This window comes from Physeter macrocephalus, chromosome 16 (genome assembly GCF_002837175.3).
Source record: "Physeter macrocephalus isolate SW-GA chromosome 16, ASM283717v5, whole genome shotgun sequence".
Lineage (NCBI taxonomy): Eukaryota > Metazoa > Chordata > Mammalia > Artiodactyla > Physeteridae > Physeter > Physeter macrocephalus.
The window spans coordinates 104,392,785-104,416,124 of NC_041229.1; the positions used below are offsets into that span (position 1 = coordinate 104,392,785).

Genomic DNA, 23,340 nt, shown 5'->3' on the forward strand with positions numbered 1-23,340 from the left:
TACCTAGTGTGTTGGAGCATGTTGCGAGAACAGTTACACAAGCGGAGGAGAGTTAAGGGTTAAGTTAGTGTTAGGTACATTAGAAAACTGTGTATTGACTCAAGGGAAAAGGTAAAGAAGTGCAGGAAGAAAATTAATCAAGGCTCAGTAGTGAGTAGTGTTTTCATAGTCATAAAAAAGAAATACTACTGGGCTTCCCTGGTGGCGCAGTGGTTGCGCGTCCGCCTGCCGATGCAGGGGAACCGGGTTCGCGCCCCGGTCTGGGAGGATCCCACATGCCGCGGAGCGGCTGGGCCCGTGAGCCATGGCCGCTGAGCCTGTGCGTCCGGAGCCTGTGCTCCGCAACGGGAGAGGCCACAGCAGAGGGAGGCCCGCATACCACAAAAAAAATAAATAAATAAATACTACTGATCCAACCAAGTACATCTGATGTCTGGGAACAGGACATGTGTGTGTTGGGAGGGGGGTTACGTGTGAGTAGCAAGAGGGAACAGAGCTAAATCTATATCTTTCATGGCACAAATACAAGAGATCATGCCCAAACTGAAAAGCCAAGGAGTAGCAACACAAGCACATTATTTTGATTTATGGAGGCAAATATTAAAAGATTTGGTTAAGGGTTAAAAGTTCCTGGAGATCAGAAAATAAGGAACAATTGTCAGGGAACTACATTTTTTTGTCATAAGCCTTGTATAATTATTTGGCTCTTTAAACTATGTGCATGTGAGCTGGATAAAAATAATAACTAAATGAAAAGTCAGAAAGGATAAACTGAAAGATAAAGAAATTAGATCCAGATTCAGCATAAAAAGACAAAAAAGTTAAAAATATGGAAGAGAGATTAAAAGAAATGGTCGCTAGTTAGAGGGGCTCACGTATGTCTGATTAGCATTACAGAAGGACAGAAAAGAGAAAATGGAAGAGAGGTATATTTGGAGTGAGGATATCTGGGAGTTTTCCAGAACTGTTGACGGTTGTGGATCCTCAGATTTCAGAAACCTAATGAACCCCAAAAAGGCAAATAAAAAGAAAAATTGAAGACAAAAAGAAAATTGTAAAAAGACCAGAAGAAAAGACATTACCTAGACTGACCACTCACTTCGTGTTAGAAATAGTGGAAAACAGTAGAATAATACCTTCGAAGCACTGAGAGAAAAACTGACAATCTAGAATTTTATACCTAGTCAAACTATGCTTACTCACCAAGGTTCAAGCTAGGCATATTTCTTTTCTTGCACCCACAACTTGCTGGGTGCTTTTATTTATTAACTCTGTCCCCTCTACTTTTTAAAACTTCATGTTGGAGATTTGTAACTGTGTATCACCGAACCCTCATTTTCTTCTTCCCCAAACATTTCTACGCTTGCTGCTTATCCTTCCTCATCTCCTATTCTTTCTTTAACCTACTGCGCTCGGACCGTCTTCTCCATCCCCCTAACTCTCAAACAACCTCTTTAACCAGAAAGGCAAGGACCTCTTCGCTGCATTTACCTCTCAGCAGCGTGTGACACCATTATGCTCCAGAACCACATTCCCCACTTCCTATCAGACATTTCCACCCTATCAGACATTTCCACCTCCAACTCAGGGTGTCCACACCTTAACTCCTGACCTTCACCTTCAGCCCTCACTGTGCTCACTCTGTAGTCTCTGTCTGCATTCATGGTGTCCATCCATCCAGTAACATGACCCCTGAGTCATTTCTGACGATTACCTTTCTCTCTTTTCTCACATACCAAGTCTACTGATTCTGGCTCAGAAATGCCTTTGCTAATTTTATTCTTGATACAAGTAAATCACATTTGTTGTAGTTTTAAAAAATGTAAATAAGCAAAAAGGAAAAATTACAATCACCCAGAATCCCACTCCCTAGAGATGATCATTTGGCAAATATATTTCAGAGTTTTTCTGTAAAACTATACATATTAAAATAAATACATGTTGTTTGGTTACATATAATATATAAAAAAGATCATATTCTATACACTGTTTCAATGTACTTTTATTATGTATCAATGTCAGTAATCAATGTGACAGCTTGCTTTCATTACTTATCAATATAATGTTATGAGTGTTAATATTACACGTAAATAGATTTACATGCCATTTTAATGACTGAACAATACCCCATTCTATAGTGGCATCATAATTTAGTTAATAATTCCCCTTATACTGAACATTCAGATTATTTTATATATTTTGGAATAATGAACAATACTACACAAGTGGCTCTGGCCTCCTTTCTGTTCCGAGAACCGTGTACCCGCTCTCTCTCGCCACGGGGCCTTTGCACCTGCTGTTTCCTCTGCCTAGAACACTCTTAACAACCCACTTTCAATCTACCTCTGCCCCCTCATCCGATACCCCTCTTGTCCTCTGGGAAGCTTTCCTGTCTGTCATACCTGGTCAGCTCCCCCTGTCGCCCTCTGCCCATTGCTGCTCCTTTCTACCATGACCTCCACGTGTGTGATTGTTTTATTCATGTCTGTCTCCCCCACTGGACTGTGAGTGCTAAGAGGGCAGGGACCATAACTATCTTGCTCTTTTTTGTCTTCCCTATTCCTGAAATCACAGGCATTCAAAAATACTTTGTGGAATGAATAAATGATGAGTGGAAAAAATGCTACAGTGCGTATGTTTGAAATGTCTCTTAAATCTGTGGACTTTTTCTTCGTTGCTACCATCTCTGCCCTAGTTCAGGTCATCATCATCTTTTGTCTATACTGTTGTGATAGCCTCCTAACTTTCAACTTCCTCCACTTTGCCATTAGTGCTAATTTCCTAAAACATATATCAGGCAAAAAGAAGCAAAGAAAAAGCAGTAATCAGAAAACACAAAAGTGGTATTGTGTATTTCTGGTGGGAATGTAAAACGGTGCAGTCACTGTGAAAACCCCGTAAGGTGTTTCCTGAAAAAGTTAAACATAGAATTACCATATAATCTGGCAATTCCACTTCTAGGTATACACCCAAAAGAAATGAAAGCAGGGACTCAAGCAGATACTTGCACACCCATGTTCATAGGCAGCATTATTCACAACAGTCAAAAGGTAGAAACAACCCAAGTGTCCATCAACAGATGAATGGATAAACACACGTGGTCTGTACATACAGTGGAATATTATTCAGCCTGAAAAAAAATAAAGTACTGATACATGCTACAACATGGATGAACCCTGAAAACATCATGTTAGTGAAAGAAGCCAGACTCAAAAGGACAAATATTGTATGATACCACTTACATGAGGTGCCTGGTATATGAAAACTAAGAGACAGAAAGTAGAACAGAGGTTACCAGGGGTTGGGGCAAGGGGGTAATGGAAAGCTACTTAATGTGTACAGAGTTTCTATTTGGGATGATGAAAAGGTTCTGGAAACGGACAATGGTGATGGTTGCACAGCATCATGACTGTAATTAATGTCACTGAATTATACATTTAAAAATGGTTAAAATGGTAAATTTTATGTTTTGCATATTTTACCACGATTTAAAAAAAGCGAGGTGCAGAGAGCATGTATGAAATGCTGCCATTTTACTGGGGAAAGAAAAGAACTTCAATAAATAAATTTTAAGACTTCAGAGGGAGACGCAAGAGGGAGGAGATACGGGGATATATGTATATGTGTAGCTGATTCACTTCGTTATAAAGCAGAAACTAACACACCATTGTAAAGCATTTACACTCCAATAAAGATGTTAAAAAAAACAGCCTTCAAAAAAAGGTGGTACAAATAATTCCACGTATACCAATAATGAGACAAAGAATGCAAATGGATTTTAAAAGTCTATTAAAACATGGATTATTAGATTTGCTTTTTAAAAAGCCAACTATATTTAGATTACAGGAGACACACCTAAAACATAACTACCACACAGAAAGTATGAGCATAAAGGGATGTTAGGAGCACAACCTGCTAATACTAACCAAAGAAAATGCGGTATAGCGACATTAATATGAAACCAAAAAAACCCAAATATAAAGCAAAAAGCAATAGGTTACAGAGACATATTTAACAGTTGATGGAATAATTCACAAAAAAGATATAACAATCATGAATTTGTATAACCCTTCACTATAGACTCAAAATATACAAACCAAAATGGAATTATAAGGGAAAAATAAGCAAATTCACAATCACAGTGAGAGGTCTTAATGCACTTTTATCAAAAACAGATAAATCACACAAAATTTAATAAGCATTTAGCAGATTTAAAAAACAAAATTAACAGACTGGAGCTAATGGATAGTAAATGTATCTAACAAATAGAGAATATACATTTTTAAGTTAATATAGAATATTTTAAAAATCGATCAAACATTAAGTCATAAGGAAGTCTTCATTAATTTCAAAGCATTGATATCATAGAGACCATATTATCTTAACACATTATAATTAAACATAAAAATTAACAACAAAAATGTTGCTTAAAAAATATATATACATACACATATATGCATACATACATATCTGGATACTTTGAAATGTACACCTAAATAAGTCATGAGGTGAAGAGAACATTATAATGAAAATTACAAAATATTTTGAGTGAATGACAATGAAAGTAGCACCTAACTCTTGGAGGATGTAGCAAAGCAGTACCTACAGGCAATTTATACTTTTAAATGCATTTCCTCAAAAATCAAAAAAGATTGGAAATAAATAAGCATTTAACACAAAAAGCTAGCAAAACACGAGAGTAAAATAATAAAGGTACGAGGGAGAAAATAGTAAAGAGTAAAATTTACTATATTTCTGAAATGGGAAACAGAAAGACTAGCAAGAAAATCAATAAAACCAAAAGTTGGTGCTCTGAAATGACTGACAGAACAGACAAACCTCTCATGAGACTGACTGAGGAGGAGAAAAGGTACAAATAAACAATAGCAGAAATTTAAATTAGAAAAATTTAAAGGCTATAACTACAGATACAGAGATAATTTTTAAAATAATAAAAGAATATATGAACAGGGATATATTAATAGACTTGAAAATTTAAAGAAATCAACAATTTTCAAGAAAAAATAAAATAACAAAATGAACTCAAAAAGAAACACAAACTTAGAGAGAGCAATAAGTACTAAATAAAGTGAATGAGTAATCCATCTCATACCTCCACTCCAGCCCCCAAAGACGCCAGCCCAGAAAGCTTAACGCACAAAGTTTAATCCAACTTCAAAGAACTAATAAGTTCTACTTTGCCCAAACTTTTTCAGAGGCTAGAGAAAAAGAAGAGGGTCCAGTGGGAATGGGCAAGACTGCTAATGCATTTTATTAGGCAATTCAGCACTAAAACAAAAACCAAACAAAGAAAATATGAGAAAGGAAAATTACAGATCTATCTCACTCATGAAAAAGATACAAAAATCCTAAGCAAAATATTGAAAACTAAATCTTGCAGTACATACAAAAGATAAAATTAGTACATCATGATCAAATTGGGTTTAATCCCTGGTCTACAAGGGTGGATGACCATTAGAAAACGTTGTAATAGATCAAACTGTAAGATTAAAAGAGGAAAACAATCTGATCATTTCAATGAATGCAGGCAAAAAGGCTTCGATAAAATCACCACTCCTTTATAATAAGAATTTTCAAAGAAAACCTCTTAGGAAACCAGGCATAGAAGGACGACACTTCTTAGCTCGAAGTGGGCGTGTGGCAGAGAAGGACCCACCCTCCCCTTACTCTGCCCCTTGACAGCAACTCTGGTTGAGCATGTGGTCAACTCCGCTCAATTTCCACTCCACTTCCCAGCTTCCTACCCGGTATGGTCTGACCACATGACTAGGTTCTGGCGAAAGGGATACGAGTGGAAGTGACTGTGGCAGTTTCTGGTTATGCCTTGGAAGGTAAGGAGTGTGCCTTCGCCCTCCTCTTCTTCTTCCCCAGTGGGTGGAATGCAAATGTGAGGGTGGCAGCTGGGGCAGCCTTCTTAGCCCACAGAACCGAACCACTCACCTGAGGATGGCAGAGCAGCTGATAAAGGAGGTGGAGACACTGATACCGATCAGCTGCCCCAGAGCCCTGAAATGGTTGTCATTTAGAGTCTTTGAAATAGTGTCTAAGCATGACTTCTACCTACTAGAGAGCATCTTTCAAAAACCTACAGCAAATATCTTATTTCGGGCAGGGTAAGGGAATTTTAGAAGTGTTTCTATTAAAATCAGGAGCAAGGCGATGCCAGCACCAGCACTTCTCTTCATCACTGCACTGAGGTCCCAGCTAAGGCTATAAGGCAAGGAAAAGGATGAGATAGGAGAAATACCATGGTCCTTCTTTGCAGGCAAGATGACTGTTTAAATACAGAGGTGAAGGAAATTCACAGGTGAATCATTACAACTAAGAAGCGGGATCCATGCAAGGAGCAGGATTAAGAACCTAGAACCAGACCCACATGTGTACTTCAAACCTTGACAGCTGACAGGGAACACATTGCAGATCATGGGGGACCATATTACGGTTTTGCAATAAATGGTGCTAGAAAATTAATTGTACCTATGGAAAAAAATAGATTCCTACCTAATGCCACTCAGAAAAATCAATTTCAGGTGCATTAAGGTCCCAATGACAAAAAGCAAACCTTTAAAACTTTTAGAGATAGTCTAATGGCACATCTGTGTAACCTTGGGATACGGACAGATCTCTTAAACAGGGCACAAAAAGGCAATAATAATAGACGTAAAAAAAACTAATAAAGACACGTGATAATTTTGACTACATTAAATTTAAAACTTCTGTTCATCAAAAGTCACTGCTCACCTTCAGCCGTAAGTATTGAGGGCCCAGTAGACATCGACCTCTTGCTAGACACTGGTGATACAGCTGTAAATAAGACACAGTCCTCCTTGTCATAAGACTTACGGTCGTGCTCTCTCTTGGGGTTAGAATGAGGGTCAGACAGGGTTGAAAACCCATGTCTAGGGCCAGGATATACACCTTGGCCCCCAGCCAAACTTCCACTCCCTTCTACTACTTATGTGGGCTTCCCCTCCATGCAAAATCGCTTTCCTCTCCTAGTAGACTCAGACTGGTCTGCTCCCATTGGTAACAGCGATAGTGGCAGCCACGAGAAGAGAGCTGGAAAATCATCACCCTCTCTGGTCTCAGGCTCCCCCTCTTGGTGGGTCAGTCAAGACAGAGGTAAGGGTTCTAAGTCTTCAGTGGAAGAAAATCTGACTGCCTGCAGTTTGATGAATGAGAGTGGATGGTGGTCTTTCAGGGCATGCCTCATTCCTGTGAGTTCACGCTTTGTCACCGGTGCCATCTGCAGTCTAGGTATTCTCGTACAAGGTATTTGTATTGTCCCCCTTCTTCAGTCTACTCTCACCATTGCCCAGGAAACCACATCTACAGCTATCACTTGAGGTTCGGTGGTCCCTCTCTTGGCTGTGAAACACCAAGTGAGCACCATCTGTTGAAGATGCTGTCCTTGAGGTACAGACGGTTTCAGTGCTGGCAGGCTGGCAACATTCCAGCACTCTGTGGGTAATCTTACTCCGTCACTTAACGAGAAGGTGATAATACTGTCAAGAAAATACCTGAGATAGCCCGTGGTACAGCCACTTCTCACAAGCACACTGTATCCTAGAATTTTAGCTGTAGTGTTTGAAAGGATTTGAGATGATATATATTCGAAACTCATTCTTCATTCATTGGCATCCTGACAAATCCCCAGCTAGGAACACTTTAAAACATTGGAATAAATATTTGAAACGTTTTAGATGCATATTTGAGCTGGTAAAAAAAATTAAAGAAATGCCTCAGAGACCAGAAAATGAAAGAGAAGCAAAAACTCAGCGGGGTAAGCTAAAACTGAAGCCTGCAGCTATCTTAGGGCTCTGCTGATCCCAACAACCAAAGGCTTTGGTTTTAACTATTACAGGGAGGAAGGTCGGGGGGACAACAACAACCATAATAATGGCAAACAGAGCATTTACAATATGCCAGGCATTGCTCTAAGTGCTTTATACACTAACACATGTGTTTACATATATTTAATATATTTACATACATTAATGCTCAAGGCATGGGATCAGCTCCGAGATCTACACATAAAGCTGGAACAGTAGAAGGTCTGTACCCAGTGGAAGAATGAACTAGGAAAAATGCCCTGCAAAAGAAAGGGCAAGAAAAATGCATGCGGGCATTGGCTTGAGAGGAGGGGGCTCACTTGGGTTTGAGACCTGAATTCATATTAACTGTGTGGCCTAAAAAAAAAAAAAAAATCTTAGCCAAAAATTTTAGGTTGTCCAAATTGAAAGGGCCACCAAGTCCCAAGCAGAAACAAACTCAAACTTTCTCTGAAGAAATGCACTCTCAAGCCAACCTCAAAGAATTCCCACATACAAAGTTCCAATGATTATAATTCTCTCTCTCTCTCTCACGCACACGTGCACGCGCGCGCGCGCACACACACACACACACACACACACACAGAGAAAATCACAAAATACATGAGGTAATAAGCCACAATGAGTGAAAAACCAAGAGAAGAAACAAACACCAGAATCAGATAAGTAGACACTTTAATATTAGAATTATAAGCTATAGAATATAAATTAAGTATTTATTATTCTAAAATATAAAAGAAGGGACAAAAGTATAAGTAAGGAACAAGAGACTATAAAAAATGACCATCCAGATTTGACCTTCTACTCCACAGAATTCTGGTTAATTAATTCTAGTTAATTAATTAATCCAATTAACCAGAGGCAAAAGGCCATTTGAAGAAGGAATATTGGAGACTACCCAATCTATGATTAAAATCTTGATTTAGATTTGATTAGGGTGAAAAATTAGATAGTATAACTGCTCCCAACAAGTCCCACCCAGTATCTCAGCAAAAATTGAGTTGGAATGGAAGATGCTTAAAAAATTGAGTTTGGATTTGTTTAAAGTTGATTCATGAAAGGGCTAATTAAAACTGCCATGGAAAAACCCTATGCTCATAACATAAAGCCAAATCCTTCCTTCAGCATGCTCGTGAAAGAGAAGAGCCCTTTCTCCACTCCACTGCAGAGGGTTCCTTCTCACTCTATGAAATTATTGTCCAAAGGTTCAGAATTTAACACATGTCACTGCCTGCATCAAAAAACATCCTGATACAAAAGTGGGTTACAATCAGTGTTTTAATAACCTAATCATGATGCAGTAAATCAATGTTTAAAATGCATAAAAATTATTAAGAAAATCATTTCCCACAGTGATGGAAAGGTAGACATGAACTACTTATAAAATCAATTTTTAATAATCGATAAATTTTCAATAAAATAATCACAAGACATTTATCTACCTTTTAATTAAGTTTACATCAACACCATTTTAATTATACAGATTAACTTTATCATTTAAAAACAATTCTCAGCTCTTTATGGCTAATGGAACAACAGCAGCAAGAGGCTGGAGCACAGGCTTTCAGGTTTCGAGGGTAATGAGCAAAGGCACTGCAAAGGGCGGCTCTAGCAAAGGGGGACGAGTGCAGAGTGGGCCCCTCCTCTCCCACCGCAAGAAGGCAATAGATAACCTTTCCAGACGTGGAAGCAAACTTCAGAAAGCCTGAAAACAGAAGTCACTAAAATGGTAGCTTCTGGGGAGGAGTCTAGAGAGTAGGGAGAGGTGGAGCAGGGTACTAGGACTTTCCATCATAATCAGATATAGTCACTGATTTTTACCCACGTGTATGTATCGCTTTGATTTTTAAAAAATACAATAATGTGGTTTTCTCTTTATTAATGGCCAATTAGTAGTAATCACTCTTAACCTTTATCCAGGAGAGACTCCCAAATAAAGTAGGACAAATGCACTCCGAGAAAATTAGATTCCGTTGCCTTGAACGTGGCTTAGCTGCGGGGAGTAAAAAGCTAAAGGGAGCCGGTGGTGAAGCTTGCTAGTGAAGCAGGCAACGGTGAACCCACCCCTGACTTGCTCCAGTGCGAGTGCCTGTGGCACACTGAGAGACAGAGTGGTGTTGCCACCAGCACCAGTTCACGGGTCTCTCCAAGAAGCTCCGCGGGGGTACATTTGCCCGTTCCTTGGCCTTTCCAAAAGCAGTATTTCCAGAGATAATCGGTTTCTCAGTGACAGACTGATACCAACCAAACCACGATGCACTGCTCAGAATGCTGTGTGTTAATTTATGGTGGAAATAACATCCCCTCCGGTGCCCATAACGTTTGCAGCCTCTGCCCAGGGCCCCCTGCTTCTCGGGATGGAGCTACTGAGGAAGCTAAACGGCCAGCGCTGAGTGTGGTAACAGTTAGAGGTGCAGAGTCACGGGGCACAACGGGAGGGTGCAAGCCCCCGGCACACGGCACACAGCACTTCTCTGGAGAAGGCCGTGCCCGCGGCCCCCAGCGACAGTGCCTCCCTTCCCTGGACAGCACTGGAAACTGCTCTGAGCCTCCTTTTCCTTTGTCCCAGTGCTGACCAAGCCCCCTCTTTCTTTAGTGTGTCAGTCACCGATTAATCTGGAAAGCTGCCTCTAGGCAGGAAGCTCTTTCTTCGGCTTTTCCATTATGAGGTAATCAATAAGTTAAACCCTTCCTGGAGACTCATCTTATCTCCACGCCCTTAAGAGTTACCTCACTCTGTCCCCGGTCATAGTCTCCACCTTGCTCATGGGTTATTCGCAGGCTCCCCAGTCGCCAACCCAGCCAGCAGCTTGGCAGCCCCTGTCCACAGGAAGCCACGCCCACCCCTGGCTCTGTCCACTCTAGACTCTACCACCTCGTCCTCCATCGCATCAGAAGCTCCATCTGGGCCGGCCACTCCGGCTTGACAGTGTCACATGGTCCGGGCTTTGCCCTCTGCTCTCCTTCCTCCTCACCCAGCTGCATTTTTAGGGCTCCTGATCAGTGGTCTCGAGGCGTTTCCAACGTTCAGACAGGTATAGGCCTCGCATTCACAGACTAAACCAATGACAACTCAGTATTCACAGTCAACCCTAGATTTCAACATTAACTTTAAAAAATCAGATTTTTTTTCCGTTTTGGTTTGTGAACCAAGTTTCACGGGCTTCTGGATTTTTACCCACGTCTGCACCCCCATATCACCGTCCCATCACTGGAGCTCTCAGTGACTTCAGCAGAAGCTCTGCAACGGAAACATCACATGGAGATGGTGGTTAGGGTCGTTAGACATCGGGCGAGGCGGCATCTCCCCTTCCATCACGTAACAAAGCTAGGCAGGCACTCAGGGCAGAGAGCAGCAGCCCAGAGCAGAGGCTGAGAGCGGCAGACCACACCAGTGAGAGTCTCCACGTGACAGGGTGGGGACGGGGCTCGAGCGCACGGTGCCGTCAGTCGGGGTGGCCGGTCCGCTTCCTATTTCAGCCACACCATCCACCCCGGCCCGTGATTCTGCTTCACAACCTGCCCTACCACCCCGCTGAGCGAGCCTCCCGGGAGCTGGCATCCCTGGGGGAGAATGTTTCTAAGAAGAATTCAATATAGAGTAAACCAATTCATCAAACTTTTAAAAACTAGGAGGTGGAAATGTTACAGTTAATGCTCAACAAGGATGCCGTGTTTAGCACTTGTCTGGGGGGCTAGACAATGTAAACCAAAATCCAAGAAAATCACACCACTTGAGGTCCTTTCCTAGGTTAGTTGGTCAAGATAACACCAAGAGATCCCAACCAGGTTTATGCAGAAAGTGTGGCTTCTTGTTGCTCTGGTTTACAAGGAGTGTCAGGACGCAGCTGTTGAGTCTTAACTGTAACCTATATGCTACTAGCCATTCAGGTCTGTCTGGACTCTGCTCTGCTTACTGACTTCTAAACGACCTTATTTCTATTTAATAATGAAGGATTTGTGATTACTTACAATTTCAGACACTGGGATTTGGTACAGTTACATGGCTTTTTAGACTTTGTGTCCCATGAACTAACAGTTACTCTATAAAGATTAAAAAAGAAAATGTATTCAGATCGTTACTCTTTAAAAAGAGAATTAGCTAAGCATCTGGTGTTTTTGAACGAATACTGAAAATCTCAACACCAGAGAGTTATAGGTGTTATTTATCGGTGCCTGATCATGAGGGGGCGTGGTGCGCACATTCACGCGTGGGGGAGCGAGCCTGGCCAGGTCCAGCTGCACGTCCAGGGACCCTATCGCTGTCTGCTCCCCAAGAAGCCTTCCCCGAGTTTCTTCCACTGATCTGTTTAAACCTCTACTGTGTGTGGCTCCCCACACCAAATAGCTCTTTTTATTTTTATTTTCTGTATTTTCCAAAATCAGAACTCTAATGAAAAGTATGAATTAAAGACTAACAGATAAACGACTGTTCGCATGGTTAGAGCTGTCCAACTAGTATTACCACCAGTATCAAAGCGTGTTTTGAACGTATCAGGTGGGCATTGGGGACCTCCCTCCTCACCGTTCCTTTGGGGATTAGCCTAGAAGCCATCTCCAAGGGCAAAGGAGGAGGAGAGACGAATGTGCGCTGGACGCTGCTAAACCCGAGAGGCGGCTATGGGTTAAGAAATCGGGACAAGTTCCCAAGTGCTGCTTAGAAATGTTGCTCCCTGAGGGAACTCGGGATGTTGGCCATGTGAGACGGTGGGTAGATCCTGGGGACGAGGAGGAGCACATGTGCCGAAACCCCGGCTGTGACTGGGGTCACACACACTCCCTCGAGTTCGGCCACCTGCTCCCCGAGACTGCGTGTGCAGGCTTCGCCTCTGCAACTGCTGGCTGCTTCCGGGCAGGGACACATCCTGGTCTCGGGTTTGCTACGTGAGCTGCTACAGTACTTGGCACACACAGGGCTTGCTGACAGTCCCCTGCCACCCCACAGAGCACGGGAACTACCCTCGGCCTGTGCTCCGTGCCCACACAAACACAACCGTCTCCAGTCGGGGCCGAGGTCAGTCTAAGCCTCAGCTCAGCCCACCCTCCCCTCTGCTCTGGCTGCTTCATTCATCAGGGCTCCGCCACTCTTCTCACCGGCTCTGCTTCTGTTCCGTGACCCCGTCCTCCCTCATTTGAAACAGCAAATGGTAACTGACTCCTGGGTGAGCTGCTAAGTGTTACTTCTTCTGGAGATGTCTCTTGTTTTAAAATAATGTCCCCATACTATGTCACTGAATGCTATATTAATTAATTAATTTATTTATTCTTTGTCTAGTCTAGTTTTCTCCTTTATAGAGAGGAGAGTTGCAGCCTTCTATTCTCATGGGTGCCTGGAGGTGGCAGATCTGGCTACACTGCTCCTGGCCCACCCACCCTGGATCACACATGGGCCGTTCAGGGGTAGGGGACATGCGCACAGACTTCACCGCTCTTGCCCTCAGCCCTGCCTCTAAAATGGGGCACGGGGTGGCCTGGCACCTGTCCAGAGGAACCAAAACTCTTTCCTTTAAAAATGAGGTGGAGGTCCATGGAGACACTCCAGTGGGGACCTGCCACAATTGTGCAAGCAGAGAGGACAATTCACTGAGTATCTACAGTGTCAGGAAGATGCCAACAGGCACTGACTAAGAGATCACCATGTGGCCAGGACTGTCATAAGAGCTTCAGGGGAACACCAAAATATATATATATTTTTAAATTTACAGTGCCTGTTCTAGAGGAATCCACCAAATAATTTGGGACATGAGATGATATAATTGAAAAATTAGAGAACAGACGATATTATATAATCAACTATCAAATTATATGATACTGATTGTAAATGACATAAAATTCAGGGGCAGTTTAATAGAGATGTAAAAACAAAACAAACTACTTCTGAAAGAAGTAGAACTTGACATTGACTTTCAAGGGTGTGAAGGTTTTGTTATTCAACAAAAGGATGTTTCAGTTGAAATAACAGCACGAGCAAAGACACCGCATCAGGGATGAGCAAGAGCGCCTGAGGGGACAGTAAAGGGACAAGTTCCTTGTAATGGACTAAACTGGGAAAACACTTCCATGGCTCTAATAACGTTTGACTACTCTTTTTGCCAATCTGAAGAGTAAAGGGTTAGAAGAGATCTGGACAACTCTGCCTCAGGAAAGCACTATAAATAAACTGTACCACAGTTGAGATATGACCTCATCTTTAAGAAAAAATTTCCAGAGAAGCGGACTCTTGAGTATTATAATGTTCATTATGTCACCAAAAATAAAGGCATCAATGATGTAACAAAATTCACATTAACGCCTGACTGATAATCAGATTATTAAAGCTATGCAGAGTGACACGACGTGAATTTTTATTCATATGATAAGGTAGTTAATAAGTTAGCCAGTTCACCACCTATCCCTAAAGAATGACGATTGGGTGAATTCACCCATATGGACTGCTGGCCGTAGGGCCCAAGCTGGCCTGCTTCTATGTCATCTACTATTTTAGAACGTTTAAACAGTATTGGGCTGACAGAATTTCCTTTCTGATGTCTTCAAACCTAGCTTGACCCTCTTATCTCGTGGAAGTTTAAAAAAAAAAAAAAAAGTCTAACAAAGCATCTAAAGAGATAAAGAGGTCTAGCAAATTAGTTGTGGTTGGGAACTCATACAGAATGAAACAGCCAGCAAACAGTTTTCTGACAGCTCCCTCACCACAAATAATAAATTGGTAGAGATTCCAGTACACCGTCAGTACTATGGATGTTGAGATAAAAATCATCTGGCTGACTCAGTGGCGAAACATCAAATCAAGTAATTATTTGCGGCAAAAAAATACAAAAACAAAGCTCATGTTGTTCCTGGCACATCATTTATAATAGAAAAATATTTTATGACCTGCATAATTCCTTCACACTAGAGAAAACCTAGCTGAGACTGGGAAGAAGGCAGGGGGAGGGTGGGAAAAGGAGAAATACACTGCGGTGGTGACTTCCTCACTACTGCTCCTCTGTGGAAACGCGTATCGGCTGCAACACAGAGAAGCCTCAAATGGTGCTGTAGCTCTGAGAGCACACACTTGAACTCAAGTGTTAGAAACACCAAATTCCCTTGAATGTGCTAGACATGCTAAAGCACACAGTGGTGCAATACTGTTGGCCATATGCTCCCAGATTACAAGAAAGATACAGTGAGTATCTTCAGGATCGTACCGTCCTGGGTATATGGTGTAATACTGTGCTGGCAGTATTACATACAGCAGAATCTAGAGGTTGTCCACATAGCTGTTTTGTCCAGACACGTTAAGAGCCATGATTACAGAGCCAATCACAGCGACAGCAACCACCCCCTCGCTGACCCACGGCGCCGGGAGTGGAGCCGGGCGAACGGCTCCTACAGTCTTAGTCCATCAATTAGGTGAGAGTCACCAACCAGCTCCACAGCCAACAGCTAAGGCCGAAGCAGCAAACCACGTGAGCAGCCGACACCTGAGCGACGACGCAGAGGCGAAGTGCTGACTGAACCCCAGCAAGTCTCCAGAACACCTAAGCCTCTCGCACTGCCCCGGGGGGCTCTCCTCACGCTCACCAGCGCCACAGTGAAGACGTGCCTGACGGTAGACACTTCAGGAGCCCGGAGGCTCTGGAGGCTACAGTCTACGCTTCCTAAATTGCCTGCCCTGATTTCTTTCGGGTCCTCAGATGTACATCTGCATTAGGCTGTGTGCCCCAAAACTTCGGAAGGCAGGAAGAGACCGATCGCCGTCACCAGCTAAAGGGTTCCGTGAACAGAAAGGGCTGCCCCGTCTACTAATAGCACATGAATGTTACTCGTTAACTCGACAAAGAGTTTCGACCAGCTTGGTAGTTTAATTAGTTACAATTATAGACATGACTTTAAAATGGCAAGACGAGGCCCCAGATAAGCGCAGCCACGTCCACCTGGAGACCGTGTGCCTCGGCCCCTGCCATTGAACGTGAACTGACAGAACAGGGAAGGCAGCGGGCAGAGGCAGCCATAAAGGCACATAAAGACTGCCGTCGACATTAAGTGACATTAAGTGACTGCCACACCATTACTTATGTTGATGACAGCAAAAAAGAAACAGAGCAGCTAAGTTTAAATCAACGTGAACTCAAGGCAGAGCTAGGAACGGCAGCAAGCCTCTGAAACACTGACAGCGGATGGTGGACGGAGAGTGGAAGCAAATGGAGGTTACAGACCAGTCTTTCCAGCAACCACAAACTAGACACGCACAGAAACACTGTTAGTGCACTGCTGAATATAAACATGTTTTAGAAGTCATAAAGGTTTGCAGGTAAAGCTAATTTTAAAACTCAGGAAAAAAATCACAAATGTACCCAAGAGCCTCTTAAACTCTTACATTAAAGTAAGTGACAGTTGATTGCTTTTAATCCTTACCTAGCCAAAGTTATTTTTGGTGGTCCTGGAAGAGTTGATCCCAAAGGGAAAGCAGACCCGTTGACTACGGATGGTAAGGCTCCATTATCAAGCTGTGTAAAGTCAAAGGCAAGCATAATTTGAATTAGTATACATTTTGAAAGTTTATTCCCGTCAGCCCCTAGGTACAGATAAAAATGATTCTTTTTCTTCTGGAGGTTTACATCACTATCCCTTTACATTCATCCAGGCCTTATTACCAGCATGATTCTGCTAACACCTGAGCAGGTTCCAGCCGAGGCTTTTCAGCAGAAGTGGGAGGAGCCCAGCCCAGTCAACTTACCCCACCTGACCAAAGGATGCCCTGGGGTGAGAACGCCCTGACTGTGGACAGAGACGGAAATGGGCTATGGATTCTGGGCCAGGCCGTCCACAAGCTGGCCAGCAGTACACACAGCTGTCAGTTGGCTGGCCTGCGATATTGCAATGGGCATCTTTTTCATTTTGATGAACTACAAACTGTGAAATAAATTCAACTACAAATTTCTGTAAGCTAAAAATATTCTTTAATTATTATTATATTCTTAGTACAACACCAGAGATCTTGACATCTGAAGTCTCAGTGGCAACCATTACTTTTTCATCTAGTCATAAAAAATTTTGTAGTCAATTTTAACAAATTCAAAAGCAATGTCATAATCTCTGCATTATCCATGTCCTTTGCTTTCTCCGTTCTCATTTTCCTTTACATTATCCATTAGCATGGCTCACAGGGAAAGGAAAGGGTAGCAAAATCAACACTGACCTAATTTTCTTCTTATCAGAAGCTTGAAGATATTTAAAGTGTTGAATAAATTTAGGTTTTGAGATTATTTGTATGTATCACAGTTAAACATCCTATCCTTGTCCCTTCCTCCCTGAAAACTTGAAATTAAAAAATAAGCTTTATTGAGCTTCCCTGGTGGCGCAGTGGTTGCGCGTCCCCCTGCCGATGCAGGGGAACCGGGTTCGCGCCCCGGTCTGGGAGGATCCCACATGCCGCGGAGCGGCTGGGCCCGTGAGCCATGGCCGCTGAGCCTGCGCGTCCGGAGCCTGTGCTCCGCAACGGGAGAGGCCACAACAGTGTGAGGCCCGCGTACCACAAAAAAAAAAAAAAAAATAAGCTTTATTTAAGAAGCATAGTCTTGGAATTCCCTGGCGGTCCAGTGCTTAGGACTCTGCGCTTTCACTGCCGAGGGCCCGGGTTCAATCCCTGGTTGGGGAACTAAGATCCCACAAGCTGTGAGGCCAAAAAAGAAAAGAAAGAAAGAAAGAAAGAAAAAGCATGGTCTTAGAAAAACACGTTTTATTCATCTTCCTTCTTTTCTCTCTTCTGCCTCTTTTTAAATTGTGTGTAATCCCTGTTGGGGCCTGAAGACACTGAGAAACCACTCTGGGTCCAACTCCTTCATTACAAATCCGCCCCCCACCCCAAACCCCGAGTCCCACGGAGGAGTCACCGCCAGGACCCGCCCTCTTGGGTCTGGCCGAGAGCTGGAGGGCTCTGCTCTCCTCTCACTCACTTCACTGAAGGGAAGTGTTCACAGGTTACTGCAACTGTTTCCTTTGCAGTCACCCAGACACCTAATTATTGGGCCAACGTCTCCAGGTGGCAGTCCAAAGTTTTGCATTCTTTTGAAGAAAGGATTCCACAGTTCTCGGGGTTGAGACAATTCTTTGCATAAACCAGATACAATTGCTCTGTTTCTCCTTTGCTTATTTAGCCCCAAAGTAAAGCAGAGAAAGAGAGATGTCTTTTCAGTACTACATAGGTGGTAAATCTAGGGCAGCTTTATGCTAGAATCCATGACTTTCCTTGGCAATGTCGAACTGCCTAGGATGGAAGAAATAAACCCTACGAGGGTGCTTCCCTGTCACGTCACCTGGGGCTCTTGCTAAAATGCAGATTCTGTGTCAGTGAGTCTGGGGTGGAGCCCGAGATCCTGCATTTCTAACAAGCTTCCTGGTGATGTCCACGCTTCTGGTCCACACACCGCACGCACTTTGGGCAGCAAAGCGCTGAAGAATATACAGAATTGGGGTTTGGCAAGGAAGCCAGGGGTTCTAGGGTTGCAGCAAATGCATTGCTAAAATAATTACCCCAAGGTCCACACTGGGTAAGAGGTCAGGGGAGCCAAAATGAGGTCGGTCTAATCACAGCCAAGGAAAAGAGGGGAGGAGCAGAAAGAGGGAGACTATGGTCCAAAGGGGCCTTTCAGTGCACGAGCTCAGGGGTAGAAAAGCAAGCCCAACGTGTGCCTTGCTGCCTGGGGCTGAAACCATTAGCCAAACAAGGCTGGTGGTGTGGAGGAGGCCAGGAGGTAGAGGCCTGCGAGCAGCATCAACAGAGATTTGCATCAGGTGCTCATAGCATCAGGCTGACACTCATCTCCGGCCCTGATTAACTCCTCGCCCCTCCCGGCTGATGGATCATTCCAGAAGTATTTATTTACTCACTCAGCAAATATTTCACTCTATTTATACCCAATGCCTCAGAGATCTCTCTAGTCTCGTGCCTTTAAATGCCACCTCTGCGCAATGAGCCACCGCAATGAGAAGCCCGCGCGCTGCAGCGAAGAGTAGCCCCCGCTCGCCGCAACTAGAGAAAGCCCGCGCGCAGCAACGAAGACCCAACGCAGCCAAAAATAAATAATAAATACATTAAGTAATTTTAAAAAATACAACCCTAGACTGTCACAACTGAAAAATTTAAAAAAACACAAGACTTAAGGAAAGGAGCACATTTTTCTTATATTTAATCTATGCATATTATGGTGTAATCATAAAAGCGTTTTAAACTTTTAAAGAGCATTTCCCTAGCACTGAGGAAGGTGAGAGACATTCTAGACCAAGTGGGTGGTATATGCTAATGGATGGCAGGACCGCAAAGGACACGTTCAGCAAATGGGGCAGAAGCAGGGTTCAGAGGCTATAGGAAAGGGCCGGGCAGTCTCACAGGGCTGGCGGAGAATGGGGTCTCAGACTCACTCCACTAATCCCAGTGTCTGACACAGTAGTGAAGGAACGAAGACCCAACGCAGCCAAAAATAAATAATAAATACATTAAGTAATTTTAAAAAATACAACCCTAGACTGTCACAACTGAAAAATTTAAAAAAACACAAGACTTAAGGAAAAGAGCACATTTTTCTTATATTTAATCTATGCATATTATGGTGTAATCATAAAAGCGTTTTAAACTTTTAAAGAGCATTTCCCTAGCACTGAGGAAGGTGAGAGACATTCTAGACCAAGTGGGTGGTATATGCTAATGGATGGCAGGACCGCAAAGGACACGTTCAGCAAATGGGGCAGAAGCAGGGTTCAGAGGCTATAGGAAAGGGCCGGGCAGTCTCACAGGGCTGGCGGAGAATGGGGTCTCAGACTCACTCCACTAATCCCAGTGTCTGACACAGTAGTGAAGGTATTGAATACTTGGTTTCACTGCTGATTGTAAAACGGAGGATAAATTATATTTTCCGAATAATAAAAACTTTGACCATCACTATTTCAAGAGATAATAATGCCCTATTGTATTTTTTTATTAAAACAATGACTCGGGCTTCCCTGGTGGCGCAGTGGTTGAGAGTCCGCCTGCCGATGCAGGGGACGTGGGTTCGTGCCCCGGTCCGGGAAGATCCCACACGCCGTGGAGCGGCTGGGCCCGTGAGCCGTGGCTGCTGAGCCTGCGCGTCCGGAGCCTGTGCTCCGCAACGGGAGAGGCCACAACAGTGAGAGGCCCGTGTACCGCAAAAAAAAAAAAAACAATGACTCACTTGTTGTGTAATGAGATTTAAATTTGCTGGTACTGGCAAAAATCTTCCTACTAAAGTAGTCATAGGTTTAGGGACATCTGTAAGGAAGACAATTACAATTAATTGATACCACTTGCACATGGAAGAAAGTACAAAAATGATCGTGTATGCTGAGTTTAACATGTGCAAAGTCATTGACACTTATCTTGATCCTATCTATGTTTTCTATAAAACCTTTCTGGTCAATGTTTTTGGGTTTTTTTGTTGTTGTTTTTACTTATTACACCCTTTTTCTTTGTCATAATGCTACTTCACTTGAGCTTCCAGGGATAGCTATGCTAAAAAATGTTGTCAGTGCCCAGGTTCCCAAACCGTGCGTTAAGGTGCCCTCCAGTGCTGCCCCAAACTCACCAGGGACGCACTAGATATGTCACATTTTCAAGGAGAGCACAGCACCATCTGTAGGACGCAACATGAACTATTTTCAATTTACCTGCACGCTTCTACAAATGGTTACTAACTAATCAGGATGTAAATACTTACTAGGCTACTGGGACCAAACTACATAAGACTGGAACCGATAGGTGTTTCTCTGGCCTCAGGGTGCCGTGCCAAACCTCCCTGAGACACTAAGGTCCCTGTTGAAGCTCTATGTTGAGTCAAAGTGGCTGAGAACTGGGTCTTGGTCTCCTGACTGCCCACCAGCTGGACACGTTTCCTGCCCCAGGCTTGTGCATCCTCTGAGTGGTGTTATCTTAAGACTTCGGTAACAGAATGCATTTATTTTATGGTGATATTTAATGTGTGCACAGCAAAGCAAGGGAGGCTGGGCTGGGGGGGCGGTTATGATGACATGACGAGGAAATAGACTTGGAGAGCATTACGTAAATCTTCCTTCTGTGGGTGATCTAAAGGCATTAGGATTTTGTCGTGCTCCAGAAGGAAGGGAAGCGGGAAAGCTCCCTGCGCTGCCTGTAGAGGAGCAGATGCAGCTCTGACCCACAGGGAGCGGAGCCCGAAGAGCCACGGCTGGTGCAGCGAAGCGCTCCTGAGGCGCTCTGCATCCTAGAAAAGTCAATGTCTTAAAGGCATGTCACCTGTCCCTGGATAAAGAGACCACCAGCATGGAATGGGAGTCACACTCTTTCTTTTTGCCCTGGGCTCCAAAGGCCCGTTGAAATGACATTTGGATGTAATACTGATTTAAATTATTGACAAGGTCCGCGAATCACCTGATAATGAGAGGCTCTGGTTAGGCCAAGCTTTAGAGTAACACGATTATGCATACAGTACACATAGGTGCCCAGTTTTCAAGTATTAGTGTCTAACCTTTGTAAACACAATCCTAAAACTGTGTCATTTGGCCTTTCTTTAATCATTCCTAAGTCATTTGATGGTAATCAAGTACTTATAGATCATTTATTACTATGGCACCAGTTTAAAGAAGTTTCTGAGTAAATGAATGGCAGATAAATTTGATACAGTCATTTCAGAACTTACGGTGATTTAAGCAGAGTGGCAGTTCTCACTGACTACATGAAAACGTTTACATTAAAACGTATACAGGTTTTACCACATCTGAACAGTCAACCCGCCGCCCAATCTGCGAAAGCTTGATGTTTCAACCCAGGTACCTCTAGCCACAGCACTCATGGGTACAAGTAGTCACCTGGTAGGATCACAGAGCTCTCTGCAACTAGCAGAAGAAGAGGACAGCTATCCAAGAACTTGCGAGTGTCAGTACAACGTACATAAATTAATCTCTAAAGATCTGTTTTTCTATTCTTAGCTCACTCGTATGGGCTATGGGGACTGCCAGATTGCCTCACTGGCAATTTCACTTTTACTCTCTATACAAAGCCAAACATAGTCACTTACCAACTTCCATGTGATATATGACATATTTTTCTATTAATTTACTTTGTACCTGACTGTAGATAATTATTTTGGTCTTGATACTGAGGAACCAAATGAAGTGCTTTTAGTTCTCTTGTGCCACAATTGTCTATACACAGCATTTGTGTTCCCCCTTTCAACTGACATATCACCTAAAATGAAAAATAATGATCAGGTTTCATTTTTCAAAAGATATCCAGTAATATGAACCTAAGTAAACTTAAATCTGAGAACACAGTTTTAATCCAGAATTTAAGTTTTCATGGAGGGCGGTAAACTATAGACATGTTCTCAGTTTCCTACCCTGCAATAACGTGCTCTCTGGAGGTACCACAGGGCAAAACCCCTGGGAAAGGTCTTGTGAGATGTGCCTAGTGTGTTAAGAGAAGCTCCTGCTCACACCTTTCTCTGCGGGTGTCTGGCCCATGAGGTTTAGGGTAGGGAACAGGTGACTGTGAGCCCGAGCTTCCGTCACCTGTCCACGTACTCCGTGGTCATCGTAAACGGAGAGAGTGTGCCGATCCAGCCCCGGCCCCATTCAGGTCCAGTGAACTATACGAAGGACTTTGCCCGCCTGACTCCATCTCTGTAGCTGACCAGATACTTAGAATAATCGTCAATTTTATGGCAGTTGTTCTTTTCCTGCCACATGCACATGTTATTAGTTAACATGTAGGGTGTTTTTTAAATACCCACTTATTTCATTTCCTACAAGTGCGGTTTAGAAAGGTTAACCCTAAGATCACCTAGTTGGGTTCCGACCATAAATACGTCCTCAGTGAGGCGGGTGAGTTGGCCGGTCAACCACACCAGTCAGCCCTGTCCGCAGCGATACAGCTTGAACGTGAAGGTGAGAGAAGGTACTGTTTCTGCTTGCACATAGCTTCTAATTCTGATGGTAAAACCACAGATACCCAGAGAAGCCATGGCTTCTGCTGTTAGGTTGCCTTTGGGTTTCCTAGACAGGAAAACCCAAATAACCATAAAGGATCAATGTTACCAAAATAACACACACAGAGCCTACGTTAATGAGGTGCTGATCACTGGGTCAAACCTTCAGATCATCCTGACATTGGATAAGAGGCCAGCATTCATGTTTGATTGGAATTTTATTTGTATGTAGAGGATAAAGTTACAGCCACAGACACACAGGTGCACAAACTGGTGGGGAAAGGCTCAGAGTGGACTTTCCAGGCCTCTGCCTATTGCACAATTCTGGGCTCTGCCCTGTCCCTCCTGGGAGCATTCTAACATTACTCAGGAGGCTGGTGTAACTGGAGGAGCTCTCATCCTGCTCACCTGCTCCAGGTGTCCTGGAAAAGCTCTGCTCTCAGAACCCATGGGCCTGAGGAGAACCATGGACAGAGGCGAGTACTGGTGTATGCCACAGCTAAGCCAAAGTTCATGATGAGCTCATTTTC

At 43.3% G+C, this 23,340-nt stretch overlaps 1 protein-coding gene across 1 annotated transcript in view; it reads right to left on the reverse strand.

The window, feature by feature from the left end:
• The window catches only part of TESMIN (testis expressed metallothionein like protein), a 39,030-nt gene that overhangs the window by 11,034 nt on the left and 4,656 nt on the right, over nucleotides 1–23,340 (reverse strand). Inside the window, exons 3-6 of the mRNA XM_055091670.1 lie at nucleotides 21,951–22,071; nucleotides 20,045–20,121; nucleotides 16,251–16,342; nucleotides 11,826–11,897 (exon numbers count right to left, since the gene is read on the reverse strand). Coding sequence (XP_054947645.1) covers nucleotides 11,826–11,897; nucleotides 16,251–16,342; nucleotides 20,045–20,121; nucleotides 21,951–22,071 — 362 coding nt within the window. The remainder of the gene's footprint in view (nucleotides 1–11,825; nucleotides 11,898–16,250; nucleotides 16,343–20,044; nucleotides 20,122–21,950; nucleotides 22,072–23,340) is intronic.